Genomic DNA, 26404 nt, shown 5'->3' with positions numbered 1-26404 from the left:
TACATTCCAGGAGGGAAGATAATATTCAAAAGTAAGTACAAAAATAACAAATAATAACCGGGAAAAATGCAAGGATAGTTCATTCCAGATTGATAGTGAGACAAACATTGCAGTATAATGCAAGGAAGAAAGCTATTTTGGGAAAAGCTTACATTGAATACTCGTGGAAATCAGCTATTAAGATAAACATGAAATGAATAAATTATTTTTATAGGGACTTCTCTTTGTTTTTCCTAGTATTTTAGTTTGGATTTAAGTCTTCCTTCTGTTATCAAAAGTATTGCATCAAATATTTAAGAGGTGGTTTTTTTTTTTAATTTTTAAATTTTTTATAAACACATAATGTATTATTAGCCCCAGGGTATAGGTCTGTGAATTGCCAGGTTTACACACTTCACAGCACTCACCATAGCACATACCTTCCCCAGTGTCCATAACCCCACCACCCTCTCCCCACCACCTCCAACCCTCAGTTTGTTTTGTGAGATTAAGAGTCTTCTATGGTTTGTCTCCCTCCTGATCCCATCTCATTTCATTTATTCTTTTCCTACCCCCCCCAGACCCCCCACGTTGCCTCTCAAATTCCTCCTATCAGGGAGATCATTTGATAGTTGTCTTTCTCTGATGACTTATTTCGCTAAGCATAATACCCTAAGAGGTGTTTTAATTGTGGTTTATCCCACATTCATTGACATTTTTCATCTTTTTCTTGGGCAGGATCTGAAAGCCTGTTGCTGCTTGTGGCAAGTCAAAACCAGATTATTGCTGACAATATCACCTCCCACGTTCACAGTATCTATTCAATTGTCCAGAATGGTTTTCACATTGTAGCTCTTGATTTTGATTCAGTCAGTGGTCGTGTCTTTTGGTCTGACGGAAGTCAGGGTCAAATCTGGACTGCGTTTCAGAATGGAACAGACAGAAGATTAGTAAGTACATTTCTGCTGATCTCAGCCTGACTAGTCCCCCTATCTTGGGTCTGTTACTCTTACTCACCCAGGAGAACAGGTCCTACCTCATCCTGGGTAGCTCTCCTATTCCCCTCTGGGCTGCATTGTATCCAAAAGGCCTGGATGTTCATAACTCCCAATATATGCGGGTATTTTAGAAAAGAATGTGGCCTCCGAAGACAGATCTGTGATTCTGAAGTCCAGGTCACATGATCCTGAGACTTCACAATTTTTTCCCCCATAGTGGATGAGAGCGAAGGAAAATATGTGGGAGTGAGGGGTTGCTTTTCCTTAGTTTTAGTCTGGTTATGTTTCTCCATCCATCTCCCACAGTTCGTTTCTTAACACTTGATGGTTGTGTTTCCTCAGCCCTGTAGGACTTAATTTTGTAATTGTTGGCATTTAATCAATAAGGAGATTATTTTGGCATGTGAACATTAAAAGTTTCATAGATTTGCCAGTTTAGCGAATGGATAGAGCTTTTGTTTAAATGCAGAAGGTTTAAGCAGTAGAAGTATCCTAGAGTATTCAATCCTACAAAATGTAGTATATTTTTCTTTGAAAGCCCTACTGTGGATTTGGTGGTTAGCTACCTGGAAGACAAAATTTTCTCATCGTCATAAGCAATCATATGAGTTCAGTGTCCTATTGTAGATTTTCATATAATTTCAATGTTTGTATTTATTATCTTTAGAGTTCACTTTGTATTCATTTTTGTCTTTAGATACTTAACAGTGGTGTCACTATGGCTGAAAGTATTGCGGTAGATTGGGTAGGTCGCAATCTTTACTGGACAGACTTTGCTCTGGAAACAATTGAAGTATCTAAATTGGATGGTAGCCACAGGACCGTGCTGATCAGTAAGAATGTATCAAATCCAAGGGGACTAGCATTAGATCCCAGAATTAGGTAAGGCTTTTTTTTTTTTTCTTTTTTAATGATACTGCTGTGACATGATTATGAGGGAAAAACAGTAGTAACCAGATGTGGCTGATATGCATACCTCAACATTTGAAATGCCACCTTGTTTAAACATCTCTGTAGAAATGGTAACCATCCAGGGGTTAATTGGTATCCTTCCTTTATCTGTTTAGTCTTCTTCATAAAATCATAAGAGCGATTGGTTGTTCACTTGAAGAACACATGGATTCATTAGCTTGGTGATACAATTATTGAACCGATTGTTACAGAATTATATAATTAGGTCTCCAATGAATGCATATAATAGTATCCCATAGATGGGCCAGTTTATAACTTTGATATCTCATTGTTATACAACAGCAACAACAAAAAGCAAGATTTTCCTGCTTTAGTATTATGTTATTAGAGTTCCTTTTTAGGTCATGTAGGGAGGAAAGAGTTTGCCTGCTGGTCAGACAAAGGGAAGGAGAAATTCTCCCATGTGTTTTGAAACCTTGGATGGCTTCGTTCCTTGAATTTACTTCAGATTCTCTAACTTAGATTCTCTTCAGTAGAATTGTGAGTTAAGCAGATGATACTCCATGGCAATGATGACTTCCTAGGTACTGTGAAGTACACCCCAGTGAAATTTAAGATGGATCTCTGATTATGAACAAGTGACTCTCTTATCTTAAAAAATGACAGTGTAGATAAACAAGGCTAGATGGATGTTTATAGATCAGCTATTTGTGGATTATACAGAAACCTGAATAGACATTGAGATATTTTATTGTCATAATGTTCTGCATGTTTTATGAACATTTTAGAAACCCCCAGATGGCTTATGACTGCATTATGATCACAGTTTTACTTGGGGACACTGAGAGGAAGTCATACACTCTGTACAGACTTTCTGAACTGGAGATGATTTATTTTAAGCAGCACATAATGATGACTTTGTCTTACTTAAAGTGGCAGTTATTTTCCAGATTGAAGTAATATCCTTTCCAGTTGGTAACAAATTTCATTTTGCAGTGAGCACTTGATGTTCTGGTCTGACTGGGGCCACCACCCCCGTATTGAGCGAGCCAGCATGGATGGCAGTCTGCGCACTATCATCGTCCAGGACAAGATTTTGTGGCCCAGTGGCATAACTATTGACTATCCCAACAGACTGATCTACTTTATGGATTCCTATCTTGATTACATAGACTATTGTGATTATAATGGACATCATCGCAGGCAGGTGATAGCCAGTGATTTGGTAAGTTGACACAGAGGAAGACTAAACTTAATGAACCCATAAGAGTAGCTTAGTCGAAAGCACATACAGTAATAAGAAAACTAAGAAATGAATTATTGTGTCTTAGACATTACCAGGTCAATCCAGGGACTGTCAACAGGAGTCAGGGCCTATCCATATTTTCTTACCAACAGAAAATAAATATTTTCTTTCCAGTTCATGGTCAGATTGTGCCATGTCCAGGAAGGATTAATTGTTTGTGTGATTTAGTTGACCTGTATATGCTGATCTGTTGCTTTTACGGTTTAGATAAGTGTGTTAAGCAAAAATTAATAATTTCATATTTAAATTCCTCAACTCATAACCTGTTATATATTTCATATTTTTCATTGGAGTATAATTGTTACACAATGCTATATTGGTTTCAGGTGCACAACTTACTGATTAGACAATTCTGTATGTTAATCAATTTTTATTCAGGAAATGCCAGTGAATTTACTTTCATCACAAGTTAAATGGGAGAATACAGAAAACATGTATTTTACCAAAGAGCTGTTCCGGACTTCTATTCTATTTAAAATTGTCATTGTTGGAGTGCCTGGATGGCTTAGATGATTAAGGTCTGACTCTTGATTCAGCTCAGATCATGATCTCAGGGTCCTGAGATCTAGGCCCACATTGGGATCTGTGCTCAGCATGAGTCTGTTTGGGTTTCTCTCTCCCCTTTCCCTCTGCCCCTTCCCCTGATCATGCTCTTTCTGTCTCTAAAATACATAAGTCTAAAAAAGTAATAAAAAAATAATACAGTTGTCACTGTTGATAGTTCTGTGGCTTTAAGAGACCCCGGCAGGGCCTCCCTACCTTCAGAGAATAGGCATCAGATTTATGTGAATCTGTGACTGGCAGAGATAGCACTGGATAAACAGTGGTGATAATGGGCTGGGGGCTGAGGCTTGGGAGTAGGAGATCTTGATAAGTCATCTTACTTTCTAGACTAAAATGTTGCTTTTGTTCGTAAATTGGATGCCCAGAGTAATTACCAGAGTAAAAAGGAAGACTAAATGACACACACAGGTGAAACAGTTTTGAGTAATACAATGGGATATATATATAGGTCAAGCAGTGCATTTTTTTATGTCTCTTGCACAATGGCTTCCCCATGTCTTTATTAAATAATCAAATGCTAAAGGAAACCATCTTCTTGGACAGATACCCTTTTCCTTTTGTATATTAGTCACCTTGTTTTTTATTTCTGGGTGAAGTCTCATTGTTCTCTTTGGCTCCATAGATTCTGCGACATCCCTATGCCCTCACTCTCTTCAAAGATTCCGTGTACTGGACTGACCGTTCAACTTACCAGGTGGTTCGAGCCAATAAGTGGCATGGTGGGAACCAGTCAGTCATAATTCAAAATCTTCATGAGCCCCTTGGGGTTGTTGCAGTCCATCCTGTGAAACAACCAGAGGGTAAGTGGTATAGAAACACATGCCTGGGACTAGCTTGGAAAACACGTGTGCAGGGAATGCTGAGTGTACAGTGTTGCAGACCTGTTTGTTTGAGCAATACATTTTCCTTTCCTCTTCACCAACCACCCCAGTCCTAACCTTTCCATTACTTTCATTTACCGTGGTAGACAAAAGTCGTGTGTGTAACAACAGTGAATTGAAATTGTGTCCTTTTATTCAGCAGTTGGCGTCTGTCTCTGGGACGGTCTCGGAATCCCCATTTCCTTGGCCGACAACTGGAACACAGACCAGATAGTCTCTTAGATCCTTTTCTTGCTACCGCTCTGTGGTTTGGAGCAGCTTATTCTTAGGACTTGTTTATTATGGCACCAGTGTCCTGAGGGTTCTGTGCTGCGGCTTCCCCAAGGCATCCTAAACGTAGGGTGTGCATGGCTGGGTGACTTAAAACATTTGGCATTGATAGTGTTCTTCCTGGTGGAAAGATGGATAAGTTGCTTAATCCTCACTTAATCTTCTCTCTTAGAAAAACAAACAAGAAACCCTCCCTGTAGTACTTTCTCATCATGTCTCAGAATCTGGCCCTTTTTCTTCCTTGTCTCTTTTTCCTTTCTACTCTTGCCAAGCTGGACTTCATTTTGGTCCCAAAGCATACCAGGCTGCCTCCTACTCTGAACTTCTGTACCAGTTCTTTCTACTGCCTGGAACACCCCTCTTCCAGACTTCTGCTTGAGTTCCTCCTTCAGTGTCATTTTGGATTCACTCAAATACTCCTTGGTGGCCCTTGGCTGCCCTACATCCAAAATAGCGTGCCTCTCATAATTCTTTTGCTCTTCACGTACACATCATGAAATCACATCATTTATGAGTTTAGTTCTGTCTCCTTTGTTAGAATATCTGCTGTATGTTTACAGTGTTCTCAGTGCTTAGAATGGTGTTTGGAACATAGTGAACATTTTTTGAGTGAATGAATCTAATGCATTATATGTAATAAGGACACAGAAGATCCAGAGAACATCATGTGAGTTGGGGATGCACACAGGATCCCTTATTTTTAAAAAACAGAGACACACAAACATGTCATCAATAGAGGAAAAAAGGATGACTGTCTAACCAAAACTTGGACGACAGTGGGTAAATGTCAAGGTCACAAAGGGAACGTGCATGTTAGTTTCATTTTAATGTAAAAAGATCTCTCTTAGCCCAGGCAAAGAGACATGTAGTATTTGGCATCATGTTTCTATTACTAAGCTCTGGGCTACTCAAGTGACTGTTCGTTCATAATCTGGTTGTAGACAGGATTGATCTGTGACCATGGGCAAGTCATTCCCCCCTCTTCCCAATTTTTGTTTTGAAAGCACAATGCTAGGGAACATGGGAAAAAAAACCCCAAACCAACAGGGGTAACTTAATGTACTGTATCTCCACTGGAGGTCTCTGGGAGGACAGTAACAGCATGACTGTGTGCACATTTAAAAAATGCATTCATTTATTTTAATTGAGAGAAATTTGACATACGAGGTTGTATTTTTAGGTTTACAACATGATTTGATATCTGTATATATTATGAAATGATCATGACAAGAAGTTTATTGTTCCCCATTATATGAAGTACAAAATTTTTGTGTGTATGATGAGAATTTTTAAGATCTACCCTCTTAACTACTTTAAAATAGATAAATCAGCATTGTTAACTCTAGTCATCATACTATATATTACATCCTAGTACTTTGATCTTTGTAATTGGAAGTTTTTACTTTTGACCACCTTCCCCCATGTTTTCCCACCGCTTACTGCGTGCAGTTGGCAACCGCCAGTCTGTTGTCTCTATGAATTTGGTTTTTCTTAAATTTCACATACCACTGAGATCATGTAGTATTTGTCTTTCTCTCTGATTTCACTTAGTGTAATGCTTCCAAGGTCCATCCGTGTTGTTGCAAACAGCAAGAGTTTCTTCTTGTTTATGGCTGACTGATATCAATAGTGTGTGTGTGTGTACCACATTTCCTTGATCCATTCATTCTGTGCATGTAATGTGAGAGGTCTTCCATTCACCAATGTTTTCGTCTTTCCTTTTTCTGTTACAGGTGAAAATTCATGTGCTTTTTCCTCCTGCAGTCATCTGTGCCTGCTTTCCACACAGCGGCCACGCCTTTATTCCTGTGCTTGTCCTTCGGGTTGGATTCTTTCTCATGATTCTATGACTTGCTTGAAAGGTACAGTATGCCTGAAAGGGGAGCCCTCCGTAGTCTAACAATGCGGTGTCAGCTCTAAGCCACTTGCTGATGGAATGTGGGCTGTGTTCCCTTCGGTGCAGCGAGTGTCTTGAGTACGTGCTCTCTGGGGTGATTGACGTGAGCCCCTCAGCTGTAATACGGTTTCTGTATGTGAAGCTCATAATGCACGCATGTTCTTCAGCAATCTTTAACCTCATATTTTGTCTTACCTGGCCATAGGTAGGCAAGCTGTGAAGAGAGGAAGTTCCAGATTCTGTGCTTAAGAAGTAACATTTAAAAAAAAAAAAAATTTATTTATTTATATGACAGAGATAACAAGTAGGCAGAGAGGCAGGCAGAGAGAGAGGGGGAAGCAGGCTCCCTGCTGAGCAGAGAGCCCACTGTGGGGCTCGATCCCAGGACTCTGAGATCATGACCTGAGCCAAAGGCAGAGGCTTTAACCTACTGAGCCACCCAGGCGCCCCTACAGAGGCTTTAACCCACTGAGCCACCCGGGCACTCCGAGAAGTAAAAATTCTTTTAAAAAAAAGGGGGGGAGGGAAGTAAAAATTCTTGACACTTGTGTATGGCTTGATTTTTCAAGTTCCTTATCTTATTTTTATTGTTAACAATAGGAGTGTTTCAGTGTGAGTCTTCTGACACCAATTTCAGTAATTAATATCTGGTATTTTAAAAATGAAAATTTTCTTTTTGTGATAGAGTGTAAGCGACTCTTGGAGCAATTTAATTTTGTTTCACTCTAGATATTTTTAGAAATGTATGTGGAGAATTATACTAAAGTTCTTTAGGGAGTAAGAACAAAAGGGAAAGAGAGAGTCAATCCACTGAAGAGATTTCTGCTGGAGTATGTACTAGATGTATAATAAAGACTTCTAAAAAATCATTGACCTTTTGGTTAAAAATCTAGAGAGTTCCAGTTCTTTTCTTTTCTCAGAGGAGTGAATGTGTTTTGGTACTGACAGAAATGGTTGCAGAGAAGTTAAATATTTAATGATAGAAAAATTCTTAAACCGAGAGAAAGTAGAATCCTAGTCTAGAGGGAAGTTAGTTTTCAAGTGGAAAATTCATGCCGAGTCCAGGAAATTAATGGTGTTTACAGATTTTGCAGATGTAGGCTTACTGAAAATCAAATTCCATCAGGATATAATATTTTGCAATGATACTTTCATGATGAAAGATTTTAATTATTGGTTAATGCTTACAAAGGGATTGGCGTTTGCTGGTTTTCTCCAGAGACTTATTATGCACCTAATCCTTGTTGACATTGTTCAATTTAGTGTGTCCTCTGAGTCTTTCAGCAAGAAGATTAAACTGGGGCTATAGACATTTTGGATACAAAGCATTCTTTCACTCCACAAAGATTGTTGAACTGTGCATTAGGGATTGGTGTAATCAATATTACTATCTGATGGTGATTGATATCTAAATAGTAGCTTTTGTTGTTTCTTAAATAATTGCACTAGTTGTTTTCCATGGACTGACTTTACTGAGGTGGAATTTTTTGGGGGTATTTCTCAGGTGATTCTGAGCACCAGTTGGGTAACTTAATGCCAATATATGTTAACTAAAAAAGAGTTCCACTTTTTTTTATTTCAATAATAAGCTTAGAAGACTTGTAAACACTTATAGATAAAAACATTTTTCTTGATTTACAGGTTAAATAACTTTTAAAATATTGCTTACTAAGTGTCTAGAATATCTTTGGAAGTGGTTAAGTGAAAAAGTAGATACTGTTCAGTATTGGCCATAGGAAAAAAAATATGCATTGAAAAGGTCTGGAAGGAGCGCCTAGGTGGCTCAGTCGGTTTGGCGTTGGACTCTTGATTTCGATTCCGGTCGGGATCTCAGGGTTGTGATATTGGGCCCTACATCGGGTTCCACACTCAGCATGGACTCTGCTTGAGATTCTCTCTCTCTCTCTCTTTGCCTCTGCTCCAACCCCTCCCCCAGCATGTGCTCTCTCTTTCTCTCAAAATAAAATAAATAAAATCTTAAAAAAAAATAAAAAGGTTTGGAAAACAACAGACATGAACATCAATAGTGGTTACAGTTCGGCAAGGGAATTACGATGTATTTCTATTTTTTCCGATTCTATGTTATAAAATTAAAAACTGAGAAGTTTCTCTGCATGAAATAGCTTTTTATTCTTTAGAAAATATGTTCTCTGCAATGGCAAAAGACCAAAAAATAAACAAAAAGCAAACCAAAACATATCCCAGCATCCTCTACAATAAACAACCTGAAATCCGAAAGAGGTTTCTGGCTCAGACTGAAGGATACAGGGAAGTTTTTTCAGTGATTATATGCAACGTAAGAAGAAAACACTGCACACACTGTTGGAAAGTTTGCAGGCACTGATCAGTTAGTGCAAGGTCTGAGTTCATTAAGGAGGACCTGGTTACGGAGAAATAAATGTTGCTTTTCAATTACATCATCTATTTCCAATTACCTTATCAATTTCCTGTTTCTGACTGCTGTCTATGCTTCTCTGCTCTGCTAATATTAATCATAATGGGATCATGACATAAAGAATAAAAATGAAGAAATGATTTTTTATTTCAAAAGACAGACAGGTGCACCTGGGTGTCTTAGTCGATGAGTGTCTGCCTTTGGCTCAGGTTATGATCCTGGAATTCCAGGATTGAGCCCTGCACCAGGCTATCCTGCTAAGCAGGGAGCCTGCTTCTCCCTCCCTGCTTCTCCCTCTGTCTCTCCACCTTCTTGTGCTCTCTCTCTCTCTAATAAATAAATAAAAATCTTAAAAAACAAACAAACGCAAAAGACTGAGATATGCTGTCCTAGGATGGCTTAAATGTCACTTCCTCCTGAACTCCTTCCCGTTCAAGCCCAGTCTATGTGTATTCCTTCATGGCCATTATCATTGGGACTCATAAGCATCCATGTACTTTCCCTTGTTTTGTAGACTCTTAAGTTCCTTGAGGATTTGGTCCACCTGATAGATGCTCATTGCCTGTGGCACATGGCAGCACTGAGTAAATGCTGAGTGAATGACAAGCCCTTTAGTAACCATTTTTTCTCCTTCAGTTCTGTACTTTGAACCCATTTGCTCCTTTATAGCTGTGTAATATCATAAAATCACTCCCCTTTTTCCTTTATCACTGAGCCCTTTTCACACCCCCCTGCCCCATGCCACTTGTCTCAGTGGTCAGTCCTGTCTAGCTCTTCCCTGGTGTCACCCTTCACCTTGACTCTCACGCTTCCTGACAGCACAGCTTTGAATGACACTCCCCCCTGTGGTGCATGGCCCATAAATATTCCCAAGTGGTCAGCCCTCTCAAATCCAGCGGCAGCCATCAGATCAAGGGCCCGAGAGACAGCCCTGTGAAGGAGTAGTGGCCAAAGGAGTAGATCTGGGTAGGGCTAGAGAGGAGTTGCTTGGAGGAATCAAGAAGGCCCATGTTTGATGGATGAGAAAGGCAGTTTTTAGGTGCTCTGGTTGAGAATCCGCCAGTTAAACAGGAAAATTACATATTTAAAAGAGCAGTATTAAGTTCTGAGTAAGTAAAATTTAAAATTTTCCCTGTGATATGGGGAATATTTCTTGTTTTTACTGAATAAATGAGCACTTACAATGTATAATGAATATCTCAATATAATTTCAAAGTACATCGGAACTCTATTCTAATATAGCTTTCTTAGTATATTATGCAGTTAAATGAAGTGAGTGATAATTTGATACTCAGCCTGCACTTTTTGCAGAGTAGTGATTAGGAACATAAGTTCTGGAGTCTGAAGATCTTGGCTGTGTGACTTTGGTTAAATTGCTTTATTTTTTGTGCCTCCTTTGAAAGTTGGGGTGTGGGGAAGTGTTATGACCTAACAAACAGGGTTATGAAGCTTTAGGGAGATAAATTAAGTGAAATAATATTTGGGGCATAGCATGTGGCACATATTCTCAATAAATAGGGATGATTATTACGGCTTTTGCATTGGTTCAGAAGAGAGGCAATGTGGAGCAGTTGAGAGAGGACAGGCTTATGAGTTAAATGGACGTTAGCCCCTGCAAGTTGCCTTGGCCTCGGTTGAAAACAACTTTGCAGGTTTATTGGGAAAGACTAAAGCTGTATATAATAGCTGTAAAATATAATAGTTAAGAGTTGCAATATTACTTTAAATGTTTACTATGTTAATAAATGCTAAGTTATTTTTAGTAATAGAAATGCCAGGAACAAGGAAAAGCTAATGAGGTGTTAAGTAAAGAGCCAAAATAGTCCCTTTGAAGATCTAAAACTTTCCAGATTATTAAAATAATGAAACCATCATTTTTAGCAGGTGAAAATTATGCAGTGATTAATCATTTTAATTTTACTTAGTACGTGATATGCTCATGTAGATGTCTTCATACCACAAAACTCAAGTTGTAGTTTTCCTTTTCTGAAATAATCATAAATAAAACCCCACTCTTGAATTTCATCGATTTAGATTTTTTTGCTAAAAGGACTACAGGTGGGATAAAGGTTATCTTTGTAAAAAGACCTCTTACTTCCTGTTAAGGAGATAAAGTGAACTGATAGTTTGAATAAGACACTATGAGGATGTTTAAGTTGCAATGTACAGATACCTTTGAGGACTTCAGAAGATACTATTTACATACATATTCATTTATGCTTCCATCTGTTTATCCATTTATGTGTTCGTTCATTTGGTTAGCAGATACTTATTTGGCAACTATTACATGGCAGGTTTAGGGACATAACAGTGAGTAAATCAGACATAGTTAACAACATTTTTGGGAGTTAGAATCAAGCGCAGAAGACAGCTGCTGATCAGAGAACATTTGGAGAGATAATACATTGGATTTATTTAGTAAAGTCTCTACTAAACACTAAGCTACACTTGATAATAGTAAAACTAATAACTTGCCATTCAGCAATAATAGTCCATATGTTTTCTTTCACTTTTTTTCAAAATCCTTTTCTTGAGTTATTGGGTATTAGGTTTTGTCTGTGTGTGTTCCCTGTGATGCTTAATAAAAGCAGATGCTTTATCCATGTAATCAAGGGCTTCACGAAGAGTAAGGGAAATACCGACCTGCCTTGGGGGGAAGTCGAGGAGCACTATTTGTAGAATTGAAGGTCTGATGCCAGGGAAACCTGAAACACCCAGTCCAAGGCCTGGGTTGTCTGAAGAAATGTGTACCATGTATGATATTTACTGCTGCAAAGCTGCAAGGGCATTTTATCCTAGGAGGTGATAACAGTCCACTGCCTTCCATTACTCTACACGTCTGGGAATAGTGGGGTATAATTTTGATCAGTATTCTCTGTTTCCACAGATGATCAGCCTTTCTTAATAATTGTGAGATACAGTATAATTTTTGGAATCTCCCTTAATCCCGAAGTGAAGAGCAACGATGCTATGGTCCCCATAGCAGGGGTGATGAACGGTTTCGATGTTGACTTTGATGACTCAGAGCAGTTCATCTATTGGATTGAGAATTCAGTAAGTTTTGAATAACATTGAAAGTGTATAACTGGTTCTTGGAAGAGTCTCCCTGCACCAATGCCTTCTTAAAAGCAAACATTTATTGGGTGGATAAAAGGGAAATGGTTCAGAAATAAATTAATTTACCACTCAGTTTTTAAAAAAAAAATTACTTGATTTAAATTCAATTAATTAACACATAGTACCACTAGGTTTATTTATTTTTTTTTAAAGATTTTATTTATTTATTTGACAGAGATCACAAGTAGGCAGAGAGGCAGGCAGAGAGAGGAGGAAGCAGGCTCCCTGCTGAGCAGAGAGCCCGATGCAGGACTCGATCCCAGGACCCTGAGATCATGACCTGAGCAGAAGGCAGCGGCTTAACCCACTGAGCCACCCAGGTGCCCAGTACCACTAGGTTTATTTTGATTCAGTTAATGATGTACATAGGAGGCTGGCCTGGAGCAGTCAGATAATAAGCATATATAAGCTATTGGATATTATTTATTCATCCAGCAAGTATTTATTAAGTGCGTACTCTTTGCTCTGCGCTGAACTAATGACTTGCTGCTGTAGAATACACACCGAAAAGAAGGAGTAACAGGGCTTGCTTTTGGGAAGCTTAACCTAGTAGAAAATACTAGACGGTCATAAAAATGATCATAACAACACAAAAAGCAAGAGTTCCCTGAGGAAATTCCAGCCAAACATTTGATGCTGGGGTCTTCATCAGCATCTTTGCCTCCAGGATAAAAAAAACATTCCTCAGTTCCCTTCCTGTGGGAACTCACCCTTTAGAGGAGAAGATCTTTAGATCAAGACCATCAAGGTCTTTAGAGGGAAGATCTTTTTGTTTGATGCTTCTCACCTCTATGTAAATAAAATGGGCTTTTATGGCTGTTTTGGCCTGCTGATTTTCGCCTATGACTTGGGTTATTTTTATGACTCTAGTCTGTGATAGTTAAGAAATGAATCTCTGTAGCCAGTCTCAGGAGGCAGCCTAAATGATGAGACTTGAACAGTCCTCGGACACACTTAAAAAAAAGTGTTTTCAAAGTATTGCTGATGTTAGTTAGCGTTATACACTATGAGCCCACTCAATGGTGCTGAACCTTTGCCTTGTCTCCAGATGTGAGGAGTGTTCAAGAAACATGGCAGCCAGCAGTAGCCACAGTGAAGAAAGTGCCTCCATATAGAAACTGTGACCTTGAAACAGCTCACTTCTCTTCCTCTTTCTTTCCAGGGTGTAATTCTCAGAGCGAAGACAGATGGCACCAACAGGACAATATTGGTTTCTCTATCTAGGGTGGGGTCTTCCATGAGCCTGGCCTTAGATTGGATATCAAAAAACTTATATTACACCAGTCCTGCAACTTCATCAATTGAGGTAATGATTCCATAATACTGTTTACAGGAACACTGGTTTTTGATGCATCTAAAATCTGTTCACAAGAAATATTTTCCTAGATTCTGAACTTATTTTTCAGCAGAGGCAAAAGGGAGGAGTTATCAGTATGAAGAGAAGTGAAAGAATAAAACCACCTTAGAAATAAATTATTTGGAACTTTCTACTGCCTTATTCTATTTTCCTCTTAAGCATCAATATTAGCTTGTTCATATAAAAGCATTTTAGATGATCTATAAAAATACATAAAAAGATAAATGAAAAAATTACATAAGGAATTCAGCATTAAGTATGGAAGAATAGAGTAGGCTGGAAATTTTCCCTATCTTTCCTCACCAAGTCTGGAACGCTATTTCAGTACAAGCCAAATTTATAGGTTACCTCTATTCTAAGATGGAAATCTTTCTATGGCTCCATACAGTTTTTCTAACAGTGAAACAGAAAGTAGAAACTTGATTCTAATTCCTTTGATACTTTCCTTGATGTGATAAGTATTCTTTTTACTTTAATTCCCAGAAGAAATTTTATATGGGGTACTGGTATACAATCACATGAAATAAATCAGAGGTAACTCAACTAGTATTGGTTTGCTCCAATCTGGGACAAGGTTAAAATATGCAAGGGATTATTGTTAAAATTTGCAAGGGATTATTAAAGATTTTTATTTATTTATTTGTCAGAGAGAGAGCGCACAAGCAGGGGGACCTGCAGAGGGGGAGAGGGAAGCAGGCTCCCTGCTGAGCAGGGAGCCCAACACAGGGCTCCATCCCAGGACCCTAGGATCATGACCTGAGCTGAAGGCAGCCACTTAACTGACTGAGCCGCCCAGACTTTTCTGTAAGGGATTATTAGTTCATAATAATTTGAAAGTGAAAATTTCTAAAGCAAGGGGAGGATCTTGTGAGCGGGGCAGTTAGCGAGGACGTGCAGAGTGACAGTTCACAGCTCAGGGTGAGGCACCAGCTGCTTAGCTGGTTCTCTATGGAGTATTCAGAAAGACAGATGCGGAATGAAGGTGAGGAAGGCTTCTAACAGTCAAGTGGGTAAGTCAGCACAGATTGGACAGGGGAAGTGCTTATTTGACGGTCAGAACCGTACTTGTAGTTTACAACGGTCTTCTACAAACAGGATCTCAGTAAATTATCACAGCATTCCTGAGGGCAGGTAAGGTTAGTGCACATTCACAATTAGAGGGACATTTGCAATATGTACAAATGCTAACCTCAAGCTCTTAACGTGAGGGCGATCTTGGAGATTCATCTGGTTCAAGCCCTTTGTTGTTTAGATAAAAGCCTGAATTTTACATAATTTGAGAAACTGGCTTCAACAGTTAGCTTCACTGCCCTGATTCCCAGGCGGTGTTTTGACTTTGCCTTGTTAAAAAGGACAATTCCAGCAGTCCAGCCTGCTGTAGCTCCCTTTGATAGTGACAAAATACATTTTTTCATAACGTCAACTGCAAGTGTCACTCTCCCCTCAAAAGACAGGCACGATTGACTGCCTAAAACTCTTAATACCAAACTCACATCTTAGCACATCTTCATTCTGAATGACCGTGTGTTCCTACTCTTTTGTTTCTTGCTTTGTAAATAGTTTTCCGAAAGTAGGGAGCATGTTTCCTCCATTAGTATTAAGTACAATGAAAAGGCACCAGCTGATGGATACTGTGTGAGTGAGTGAACGAATGTGTGTGTGTGTGTGTGTGTGTGTGTGTGTGCGCGCGCGCGCGCACGCAATACTGGTAAGGCCTAAAGTTTGTAATTATGCCCGAACGCAGTGAGGCACAGAGGAAAGATAATTTGCTTTGGATTCCGAACACCTGCTTTGAGTCTGGCTTACTGACTTCCTAAACACATAGTACTAAACAGATCAGTCCCACGGTTATTCCTGGATCTTCAAAGATGAATAAAATACTTGTTTATTCCTTTAAGTGGTTCACACATCTGACAGTTAGACGTGCAAACAAATCGCTCTGTTCCAGTGTGTTAAGTATAATATGAGCAGTGACTGCAAAGTGTTCTGTGACTAGGGGAAGAGGTAAACGTGTGGGGCGGGAGAATGGCAGGAGAAACAATTTCCTGGGAGCTGTGTCCTGAAAGATGACGCATACTTATCTCTGCTAAATGAAGAAGTAAGGAAAAGTCTTCCCAGGCGGAGAGAAGCACTTGATAAGGACTTTAAGATACAAAAATTCATTTTGTGACTGGGGACAGCACTGTATTTCCTCTACTCACAGGCTGTTTGACCTTGTACAAGTTACCTTTACTTCTCTGAGCCTCTGGTTCCATACTGTAAAATGGGGTTCTGGCTCCGTAACTAAAAGTACTTCTGGACACTAAGGTAGCCCGTGAATACAGGGTCCGGTTTCCCTCAAACCACCAGTATGTTCAGAATAGCCACAGAGGAGCTATGAGAACAATGATCCAGAGGTAAATTGCACTTTTAGTGTTTTTTATTGGTTTTCTCCTCTGGTGTTGTCAGTAGTGACTCTCTCAGGGGAATGTTGGATGGAGTAAGGATGCAGAGACCGTGTTCGCTTACTGTGTACATGAACACAATAACTTCCGGGATAAGAACAACTCCTATTTAGTTCAAATTTGAAAATAAGAGAAATACTGAATAAATTGTTTTCCACTAGGGGTAGCTGTGTGCCCATTCACTAAACGCAATGATGTTGCTGGAGAATGAGGCATACAGAATGATTGTGTGAGAGAGAACTTGATACAAGCCAAAAAAAAAAAAGGAAAAAGAGCTTTCCTTTGAATTTAAAGAGATCCTTAAGCCCAGTAAAAGTAGAGAAATTTTGACAGAAAGAGGCAAATTAAAAAGAAAGACACCATGAAGGAGAGAGAAAAATTTAGAAGAGTGAGGGATTAAAGAGAGGTGTGTATGGGGGGTGGGGCGGAGAATGAGGAGGAGGAGGAGGGAGGAAAAAATACATACAAAGACAGAAAGAGGGCAGAGATAGAAACGTAAACAGTGGTACACAAATAATCTATTTGCATTAAAAAGCAGCTTTATAGAAAAACCTTCATGCCAGTCAGCAATCAACATACATCTTCTAATCTCTTACTAGCTGCTACTCCTCTCTGATGGTCTTAAGCCTTACTCCTATAAGAAGTTTGTAGTATAGTAACCCATATTTTTCTGTGATGTTTCAGGATTCTGCTAACATTAGTTTTCACAATTACAGCGATAATTAAAAATAGATAACACAGAGAATGCCACTTAAGGTCTCTTTCATCATATATAATAATATATAGTACATATGATATATAATAATTTCATCATTATATAATATGGGTATTCATAATATGGTATCTGTCTCACAGAATTATTGTGAGGATTCAATCCAACAGTGCTTAGTATATAATGCCTGCTACATAATAAGTGTCCAGTAAATGGACCAATAAAAAAATAGGAAACTGGGAGCCATGTTAAAGGCTTTACATGTATTATCTCATAGTTCTGTGCAGAATATCCCATTATTGTACATTTTACTAATAAACTAAGTTCAAAGAAGTGAATTTACTTGCCTCAGTCAGATCTAGATGGTCAGGGATTTGAACTCTTGCATTTTAACTTGACTGTTAACCCGTCACAGATTTCACTCGGCATAAATTTGGACTGGTTGGTCAACTGTATTTTCGATGATGGGCCACTGGGTGCCATGGTCAAGTCACTGGAATTCTGGAGAGCTCTGGGGCTCCCATGTTTCTTCCAGAGTTTTCTCCTGTGTCCTTTTCTGAAGACATTTTTGTAGTTCCTCTCAGGTGATGAGTCTACATGTTACCCATTTGAATCCTTCTTTTATCCATATAAATTTCCTCTCCTGAAACTTGAGGTGAATTGACATAGGAATTTAAGGGATGATTTTGCTTTTCTTGCTTTCTATTGAGCTGATTTCCTCATAGCCCTGAAATGCAATTAGGGATTATCTGAATCTCACACAAACCCTCCCATTCATCTCTAATTGGGCTTTGGAATTTGTTGTGTAAGTTCTCCTTCATCCCAGTTTTCTTTGTTTCCCCTTACGAAACTCAGTTCTAATAAGTGATTTTGTGCTATAGGTTTTGAAACTGCAGGGAGATACTAGATACAGAAAAACACTGATTACCAATGATGGGACAGCTTTTGGAGTTGGTAGTCCAGTTGGCATAACTGTTGATCCTGCTAATGGGTGAGTGTTCATAAATGACACGTATCTTCTATGCAGCACCATTCTTGTTAATATTACAGCCTGATAAAATGGAAGATTTCAAAGTTAGGACCTTTTCTGATTTCATATGCCAACATTTTGAAAAATACAGAGCTCAGTGAGAAAGAGAAATAGCTCTGAGTTAATGTGAAGGATATAATTTGTGTTTTGTTCTGTGTTCTTTAAATTAGCAACATTGGATAACTGGATAACATTTGAAGTAGAACTTGAAGAATTCAAGGCTTCTCATAGGTAGAGAGTGGGTTGGAACTGGGGAGTGGTTCTTGAGGTCAAGTGAGCAGTGAAGGCATAGAAACATTTCAAGGTTTAGCATGATGATGTGGAGGGCTGGAACCAGAGGTTTCCAGTTAGGGGTGGTTGACAGGATGGGAGCTAAAGGTATTTGGGGACAAATCCTGGAAGGTCTTTAATGTCATTATACTAAGAAGGTACATTTTATTCTTTTGAGAAATAAAAAGTCAGCTGGGAATTGGGAGGAAAAGGAATTATGATAGAATCAAATACGTATTTCAGGAAGATGGGTCAGATCAGAGTGGAAGAAACCAGGGGCAGGGAGACTAGTTAGGAGAAAATGTTCAGTCTACGGCCATACCACCCTGAACGCGCCCGATCTCGTCTGATCTCGGAAGCTAAGCAGGGTCGGGCCTGGTTAGTACTTGGATGGGAGAAAATGTTCAGCTAGGGGAGAGAGTTCCCAGTTAAGGTTTGGTAGCTTAAATTTTTGGTCAGCTCAGAAGTCACAAGAGTTTTGTGACTTTGTCCAGCAAACTTTTGGTAGCCTGGAATTTGAGAGAAGAACTCAGGGCCAATGACTAACAAGTTAAGCACAATGGGAGATCAAGAGAATAAATAAGGATGTTGGTAAAATGCTTATGTATTAAGTCCAGGCAGAGAGGAACCAAAGATTTGGAAGCTCAGGCAAGTTTTAAGGTTGAAGAACAGGCTCAATAGAAGAAATATAATAGGAGCAGTGAAGAGATGGGAGAGTTTGGTCAAAGCAGAGAATGTCAGAGTTTGAGAACTTAGAAGTAGGGAAGTTTAGATTTGAAGATGAGGTTCATGGACAGGCATATGGAGGGTGCAAGGAGTTTGCAAATAACGATTGAAATGAAGGGTTTTGAAGACTTGTGGGAAAAGACCATAAGAGGATTGTCTCCTGAGGATGTGGCAGCAGATGAGATAGAAGGAATGGAAACTTGGATTCATATCCAGAAGGTATGTCCACAGAGGACTTGGAAAGCAACCCTTCATATACATTAATGAAATTTTATGTATTATGTATTTGGCAGTTGGAGATTAGGTTTATGTATAATATTGCATTTTTCATCACAAAAATCAGAAAAGAAAGTAGCTGGTCTTGTTCCAGATGATGATTTGGAGAAGAGTTAACTAACAGGTCTGAGAAGTGAGCAGGGAGGTACCAGTGTCCTTCCCATGTGCGCGGTTCTTTGAAAGGCATTGATTGTTGATGTAGGCTCGCTCTTAGTAATAAACTGTGGATCCTCCATCAATGTAGGTTGCTAGCATCCTATTTTAAATACCATTTTCATTCATTCTTTTTTTTTTTTTATAAGATTTTATTTGACAGATAGATCACGGTAGGCAGAGAGGCAGGTGGGGCGGGGGGGAAGCAGGCCAGGGAGCCTGATGTGGGGCTCGATCCCAGGACCCTGAGATGATGACCTGAGCCGAAGGCAGAGGCTTATCCTACTGAGCCACCCAGGTGCCCCTAGATACCATTTTCAATAGACTCTGTCCTAATAATAACAAGGAAATACACAGACATTGACAAAACGCCAGCTAAGTACTCCTCCATCTTACGTGTCACAAGGTATTGACAGTTGATTTCCTCCACTGAACTGTGCACATTTCAAGGATAATCAATAACCCTTTTTTTTTTCATTTAAATATTTAATGTAACTGTTTTATGCCTGTCTGTTTTGTGAAATGCTGGTGTTTTTCCGTGGTTGAAGGAAACTGTACTGGTCAGACCAAGGAACAGACGGTGGTGTTCCGGCCAAGATTGCAAGTGCTAACATGGATGGCAAATTTCCAAAAGTTCTCTTCTCGGGGAACCTTGAACACCTGGAGTTCATCACCCTTGATATTGAGGAGCAGAAACTCTACTGGGCGGTCATGAGCTCGGGAGTGGTATGCGCACCCTGTTGATCTTCATTGCTGAGCTTGTGTTACTGATACTAATGTTCCTTGTCTGTCTGGAGTTCCTGAATAATCTCCCTTGGCCACTTGGACCAGTGTTTTATTGCCCTTTCTTCCTAATAACTTTTTTCCCTAGAGCAAATACTGCCCTAATTGAAGTCATTTTTCACTAGTTTGTGCATAGTTCCTTATAGAATAATTTTCATTGTCGTTTCCCCAATCCTTTGCTTTTCTTCAAGATAAAATATTTCCATTTTTCATTTCTTATTTGTCCTTGAAGAGCCATTTCTTTCATGTTTTAGTGATTTCAGTGCTTTTCTTTGAAAGCTATCCAGGCTCTCCAGTTGTAGAGACTAAGGGGATAAAAAAGGAAATACCAAGCCTTTGAGCATGACATCCCCTCCTAGCTATGTGCCTTCTCTAAGGTCTTAACATGGTTGATGCATATGGGAAAAGTCCCTTTGGTGGTAATTTTAAACTTCAAGGTTGAGCTCATTAAAGATGAAGAAACTATACATTCATTCACAGAAATAATGTTTGATCATCACTGTTGTGCTTATGCAATTGAGGTGTGACAAGGCATGTAGAAGGTGCTCAGTAATAACTATTGATCAATTAGAATATTGCTGTGGATATTGTATTGAATGTGTGCCAGTCTCTTCCCTATTTTTTATTTTTTTAATTGGTATTTTTTTTCTAATTTAAAATCATCTTTAGTAATTTGTTTTTCTGAAATTTCATCATTAGTATGTATCTGTTTTTTCTGAAGAGCAGGCTGTGATCCAGTCTTTGCATTGGTCAGTTCCTCTCAGTGGTTGGTAGTAAATGAATCCCTGTAAATCATTATTATCATTACCATTATTATTATTTTCAGTTAACCAGCATTTAGTACACCACAAGTTTTTGTTGTATTGTTCAACAGTCCATTAGTTGCATATAACACCCCGCGTCATCCCAACATGTACCTTCCTTAATACCCATCACCCGGTTACCCCATCCACCCACATCCCTTCCTTCTGTAAGCCTCAGTTTGTTTCCCAGAGTTTCTCATGGTTTGTTTCCATCTCTGATTTTTTCCCATTCAGTTTTCCCTCCCTTCCCCTATGGTCTTCTGTTCTATTTCTTATATTCCACATATGAGTGAAACCTTACGATAATTGTCCTTCTCTGCTTGACTTAATTTCACTTAGCATAATCCCTTCCAGTTCCATCCATGATGATGCAAATGGTGGGTATTCATCCTTTCTGATGGCTGGGTAATACTCCATTGTATATACAAACCACATCTTCTTTATCCATTTGTCTGTTGAAGGGCATCTCGGCATCTTGTGGACATTTCTGCTATGAACATTGGGGTGCATGTGCCCCTTCTTTTTACTACTGTATCTTTTCTTCCCTGCTTTTTAAGTAGTGGTGATTTCAGATCTGTGTGGATGTTGATGGTCTCCATAATACTGCACAGTAGGTCCGATGTTCAGTTTGTTGTTAGTTCAGCAGTGCCAGTTTCAGTCCTAAATGGACTTAGAGTAGTGATAAACAAAGAACACTGAAAAGAAGTAGTGATGGGTGAAAGCACTTCGCGGACTTCACTGTCTGTATGCAGTAATGAGGGAACTCTTGCCACATGGTGTGATCTCTCTGGCAACTTAATATGTCCCAGACAGTGCCCACCACCTTTCTCCATTCCTATTTTCACATCTGTTCTGCCCTCCTGAATGTGTGGGCTCTCTGGAGGTGTGACTCTCCATCTTTTCTCCCAGGTTAGAACCCTCATGTTTCCCTCACTCTAATAGCCATGTCCTTATTTAATCATCAGAAAGTGCTGGCCATTTGTCCTCTGCCTCTTTTCTCAGGTGCAGCCTTTCTCTGCCACTTCCACCCTGCTGGGCCATGATCGGATGATCGCTATCATTAATCCACCTTCCTTTCACGATGGAGGCATGTTGTCTTCATAAATCCACAACAAATAGGTCTGATCACTGCTCAGCTTGAGGAATAGCTCCAGACACCTCAGCTGAGCTTGGACAGCTAATCTGGTCCTGGTCTGCTCCTTCAAAGCTCCCCTCCAAGCTTTTCTTCCCTCTGCTCTGACTTTCTGGAACTTCTGTCAGTTTCTAGGGCATAACCTGCTCTTGTAACTGCTGGGTTTCCTTGTCCAGTGAGGTCGTGAGCCAAACCTCATTTGTCTCTCTTGCCAGTACTCGGCTCAAATCCTGGCACAGAGGAGGCCTTTGAGACAAATTTCTGGAATGAAATCAAACCAGCTGTGTCTACAGTTTATTTTTCTTCTAGAAGCAGACTTGCCATTTCCCATTAGGAACTTCATTTTTGTGAGTTCTTTTCCAGCTTATCACGGTCATTTTAACTAAGACTTGTTAGCTGTTTGAATACAGCAGCACCATTCAATACACCATTCGAATACAACCTTGTCCCATTCAGTCTTGCTGTCTTGTCATTGAATGAAACATGTTTCCTAGTCCCATTGCAGAAATCATTAGTGAAGATGTTAAATTCAGGGTCCATCAGCTCCTGGGTAGGGATCTACAGTTCGACACTAAATGTGCATCCTTGTCCAGAATATGACAGGGACTAGTGAGGTTTAGTTCCCCTCTTCTTCACCATGTCGTCTGAGAATCTTAGTTGTCTTAATTGAGCTGAAACTTCATTGTCAGTGAAATGGGCATGATGACATTTGCCTGGCCTACTGCTCCATGCAATTGTGACTATCAGATCCTAAAACAGATCCCAAAAATCTCTGTGAAGGATAGAGTGCTAGATAGATGTGATGTATTTTTATTAAGAGAATGTAGTTTGCTGGAGGGGAGGTTGGTGAGGGGTTGGGGTAACTGGGTGGTGGGCATTAAGGAGGGCCTGTGATGTGCTAAGCCCTTGGTGTTCTATATCCCTGGTAAAGTACTGAACTCTGTATCTGAAATTAATGATGTACTATATGTTGGCTAATTGAAATTAAGTTAAAAAACAGAGAGGTAATGTTAGTTTTAAATGTTTCCCTCATTTCACCATCAATCGGTCAATCATGACAATTCTGATGTTTTAGATCGAAAGAGGAAATGTGGATGGTACAAATAGAATGATCCTGGTGAACCATCTTTCTCACCCCTGGGGAATTGCTGTCTATGGTTCCTTCCTTTATTACACGGATGAACACCATGAAGTCGTTGAAAGAGTTGATAAGGCCACTGGGGACAACAAAGTAGTCTTGAGAGAGAATTTTTCAAATTTGAGGGGTCTTCGAGTTTATCACAGACACGGTAAGTATTTGTCACTGAAACACACACGCTCATGAATGTAAAATGTACATTCACACTTCTGCACACTTATATATGTAAGTTCACACCCGCACATAGACCCGTGTACACATACATGCATGTAAATTGAAATTACCCCAAATATTTTTGAAATGATAGCCCTGTCCTAAGGTTGGCTGAGTGTCAGAGACTAACCTGGCATCTGAGAGGCCAGGCTGACTTCAGAGTAAGCTTAGTCCCCATTCTTTACCCATCTTTTTAAATTCCTTACTTTGCTTTGCTTCATAGCGGTCCCTGACGTTTATCAGTTTGTTGTCTGTTGTTTCTGGTTAGAACATAAACTCCATAAGGACAGGCATTTTTTTCTGTCTTGTTTCTTGCTCTGTATCCAGTAACTAGATGAGTTCCTGGCACGTTGAAGGTGGTCAGGAAACATTGGTCGGGTACCTGATGGGGAAGTGTTAATAGGTTAGAATTTCTAATCTTAAAGGGAATACTTGCTGTTTTCAGCATTTTTTCGTAGACAATCTAACTTTTGATTTGCCCCTTAAACTAGCATTGTGATACAGAAATTACTTTTTGAAGTTTTGACATATTTTGTAGCTTTTAGTCCCTAACCAGAGTTGACTAAACAATTTGCTGTCTGTAACCTAGGTTTGTCACTTGGCCTTTGTTTTTATTGCATGTGAAAAAAACCTTTAAATGTTCTTAATACATTCTAAATCAAATGCCCATCACATTGTTGATCATATAAATAAAACTGATTTAATTTTAAATGCCAGTACATAGGTCAGAAGGGTGAAAAAAATTAGAATTTGCACACTGATCTCCCCAATTCTTCTAATTTCTCTATGATTTATGGAAGAAAAAAATGTTTCTATAGAGATGTTTTATTCTCTATAATAGTTGTGGTACCTTTGTGTGTTAATTGTTCAAACTGTAGTCTCTTCAATGCTGTTTTTAGGTTGTTAACCCAGGTGCTGTATTTTGTTACTGATTTTTTGTAATGAATTATTCGGTGACCCAATACAAGATATTTGAGGTAGAGTGTCAAGTATGTGAGGTCAAAAGTTACAAACTAATTTTGATTTCATTTAGATCCATCCTCCAATGGCTGTAGCAACAATGCGAATGCCTGTCAGCAGATTTGCCTGCCTACACCAGGAGGATTGTTCTCATGTGCCTGTGCCAGCGGTCTGAAACTCAACCCTGATAATCGGACCTGTTCTCCATATAGCTCTTTTCTTGTTGTTTCAATGCTGTCTTTAATCACAGGCTTCAGCTTGGAATTTTCAGATCACTCTGAAGCCATGGTGCCCGTGGCCATCCCAGGTATGCCAACTCCAGTAGAAGTAAGGTTTCACTCTGCTGCCATGTGAAATTCTTGGTGCCATAAAGCCATTCTCCATGTTTGGATTTAGCATGTAATGAAGCTGGTCTTCCCCTTGAGATACACTGGCTCTGCCTTGAATTGTTCTCAAATGTTAGTGTACATCAGAAGTGGAGAGCTTGTTGAAACTCAGATGTTGGCCCCATCTCCAGATTTCCCCATTTAGTCGTCTGGAGTAAGGCTAGAGAATCCACATTCCTTTTTTTTAAAAATCATTTTAATTTCTGGGGCGCCTGGGTGGCTCAGTGGGTTAAATCCTCTGCCTTCAGCTCAAGTCATGATCCCAGGGTCCTGGGATTGAGCCCCACATCAGGCTCTCTGCTTGGCAGGGAGCCTGCTTCCTCTCCTCTCTCTCTCTGCCAGCCTCCCTGCCTACTTGTGATCTCTCTGTCAAATATATAAATAAAATCTTAAAAAAAATCATTTTAATTTCAAAAAATTTTTAAAATTAAGTTCAATTAGCCATTATTAGTTTTTTTTTTTTTTTAAGATTTTCTGTATTTGACAGATTTATTTGATCTGAGCCAAAGGCAGAGGCTCAACCCACTGAGCCACCCAGGCACTTCAACCCACCATTAGTTTTTGATGTAGTGTTCATTGATTCATTGGTTGCATATAACACCCAGTGCTCATCAGATCATGTGCCCTCCTTAATGCCTGTCACCCAGCAACCCCCCACTCCCTTCCCTTCTTCAACCCTCAGTTTGCATTCCTAGCAAGTTCCCAGGGCATGATGATGTCGCTGGTCCATGGATCACACTGAGAATGAGAGGCCTAGAGCAAGATAGAACGTAGCGTGAGATTTCAAGAAGTATGCAGAGTTGGTGTTTAGAAGAACAGTTAATAGAGATTTGAGATCAAGGTTAGACTCTTCCTTAGAATAGTAATACAGTAGTCCATAATCTGGTTTATTATATATTTGATGAGTTGAAATAAATGAGTTGGCAGTATTAGAATCTTCTTAGTAACTGTATTTTTGCAGTATTTTGTGTTTGTATACTGTGATCATAGAAAGTGATCACTGTTACTGTAGGAGGAACCAAGTGTTCACTACCATCACAAGGGGTATGTCACAGATAATGATAGAAATAAAAGATAGAAAAGGAAGAAAAAGGGTGAAGGGAATGGAGGGGAGGAAGAGATGGCCAGAAGAGATGACCATACACATGGTGGAAGGAGTCAGGGGATGTCTGGTACCACGTATGCTCTTGGCTGATGGTGATAGGCACAAGTACGCATGACTCCGCTTTGTTTTCCCCACATCTGAAATGTTATGGCTCTAAATTACCATCTTATAAAGATCATAAAATCAATTATTTTTTCTCCCAACTTTTCATTTTGAAAAATTTCAAATCAGAAAAGTTGAACGAAAGGTACAGTGACCGACCTTACATTGTACACCTAGATAGAAAAATTGTTAGTATTTTAACACATTTGAATCCTCAATTTGAGTACATGCACATGCATATATGTACATTTAATGTTACTGGTTTCAGGGGCACAGTGTCATCATAGATTAAAGTTTTTATTTATTTTTAAAATTGTGTGTTATAAACATTTACCACAATTACTCTTGATACTCTATGTGCCTCATTTTGGCCAAGTAGATTTTCTGTTGGAATCAGTGACTGCCTGTATTCTTTTGACATGATTCCGTGAGTGTTTGAGTGCTTCCTTGCTTCTGGGTCTAAGAGCTTCTAGGCTCACCTTGTACCTTCCCTTC

General features: G+C 39.4%; 1 protein-coding gene across 1 annotated transcript in view; it reads left to right on the top strand.

Moving 5' to 3' along the window:
* The window catches only part of LRP2 (LDL receptor related protein 2), a 207030-nt gene that overhangs the window by 106495 nt on the left and 74131 nt on the right, over positions 1-26404 (top strand). Inside the window, exons 27-37 of the mRNA XM_044242279.1 lie at positions 718-929; positions 1675-1859; positions 2886-3114; positions 4382-4559; positions 6644-6772; positions 12090-12256; positions 13482-13625; positions 17714-17823; positions 19836-20013; positions 23081-23294; positions 24390-24623. Of these exons, the coding sequence (XP_044098214.1) occupies positions 718-929; positions 1675-1859; positions 2886-3114; positions 4382-4559; positions 6644-6772; positions 12090-12256; positions 13482-13625; positions 17714-17823; positions 19836-20013; positions 23081-23294; positions 24390-24623 (1980 nt within the window). The remainder of the gene's footprint in view (positions 1-717; positions 930-1674; positions 1860-2885; positions 3115-4381; positions 4560-6643; positions 6773-12089; positions 12257-13481; positions 13626-17713; positions 17824-19835; positions 20014-23080; positions 23295-24389; positions 24624-26404) is intronic.

Source organism: Neovison vison, chromosome 3 (genome assembly GCF_020171115.1).
Source record: "Neovison vison isolate M4711 chromosome 3, ASM_NN_V1, whole genome shotgun sequence".
Taxonomy (NCBI): Eukaryota; Metazoa; Chordata; class Mammalia; order Carnivora; family Mustelidae; genus Neogale; species Neogale vison.
The sequence above is the reverse complement of the archived record's forward strand: the minus strand, read 5'-3'. Positions and strand labels throughout refer to the sequence as shown.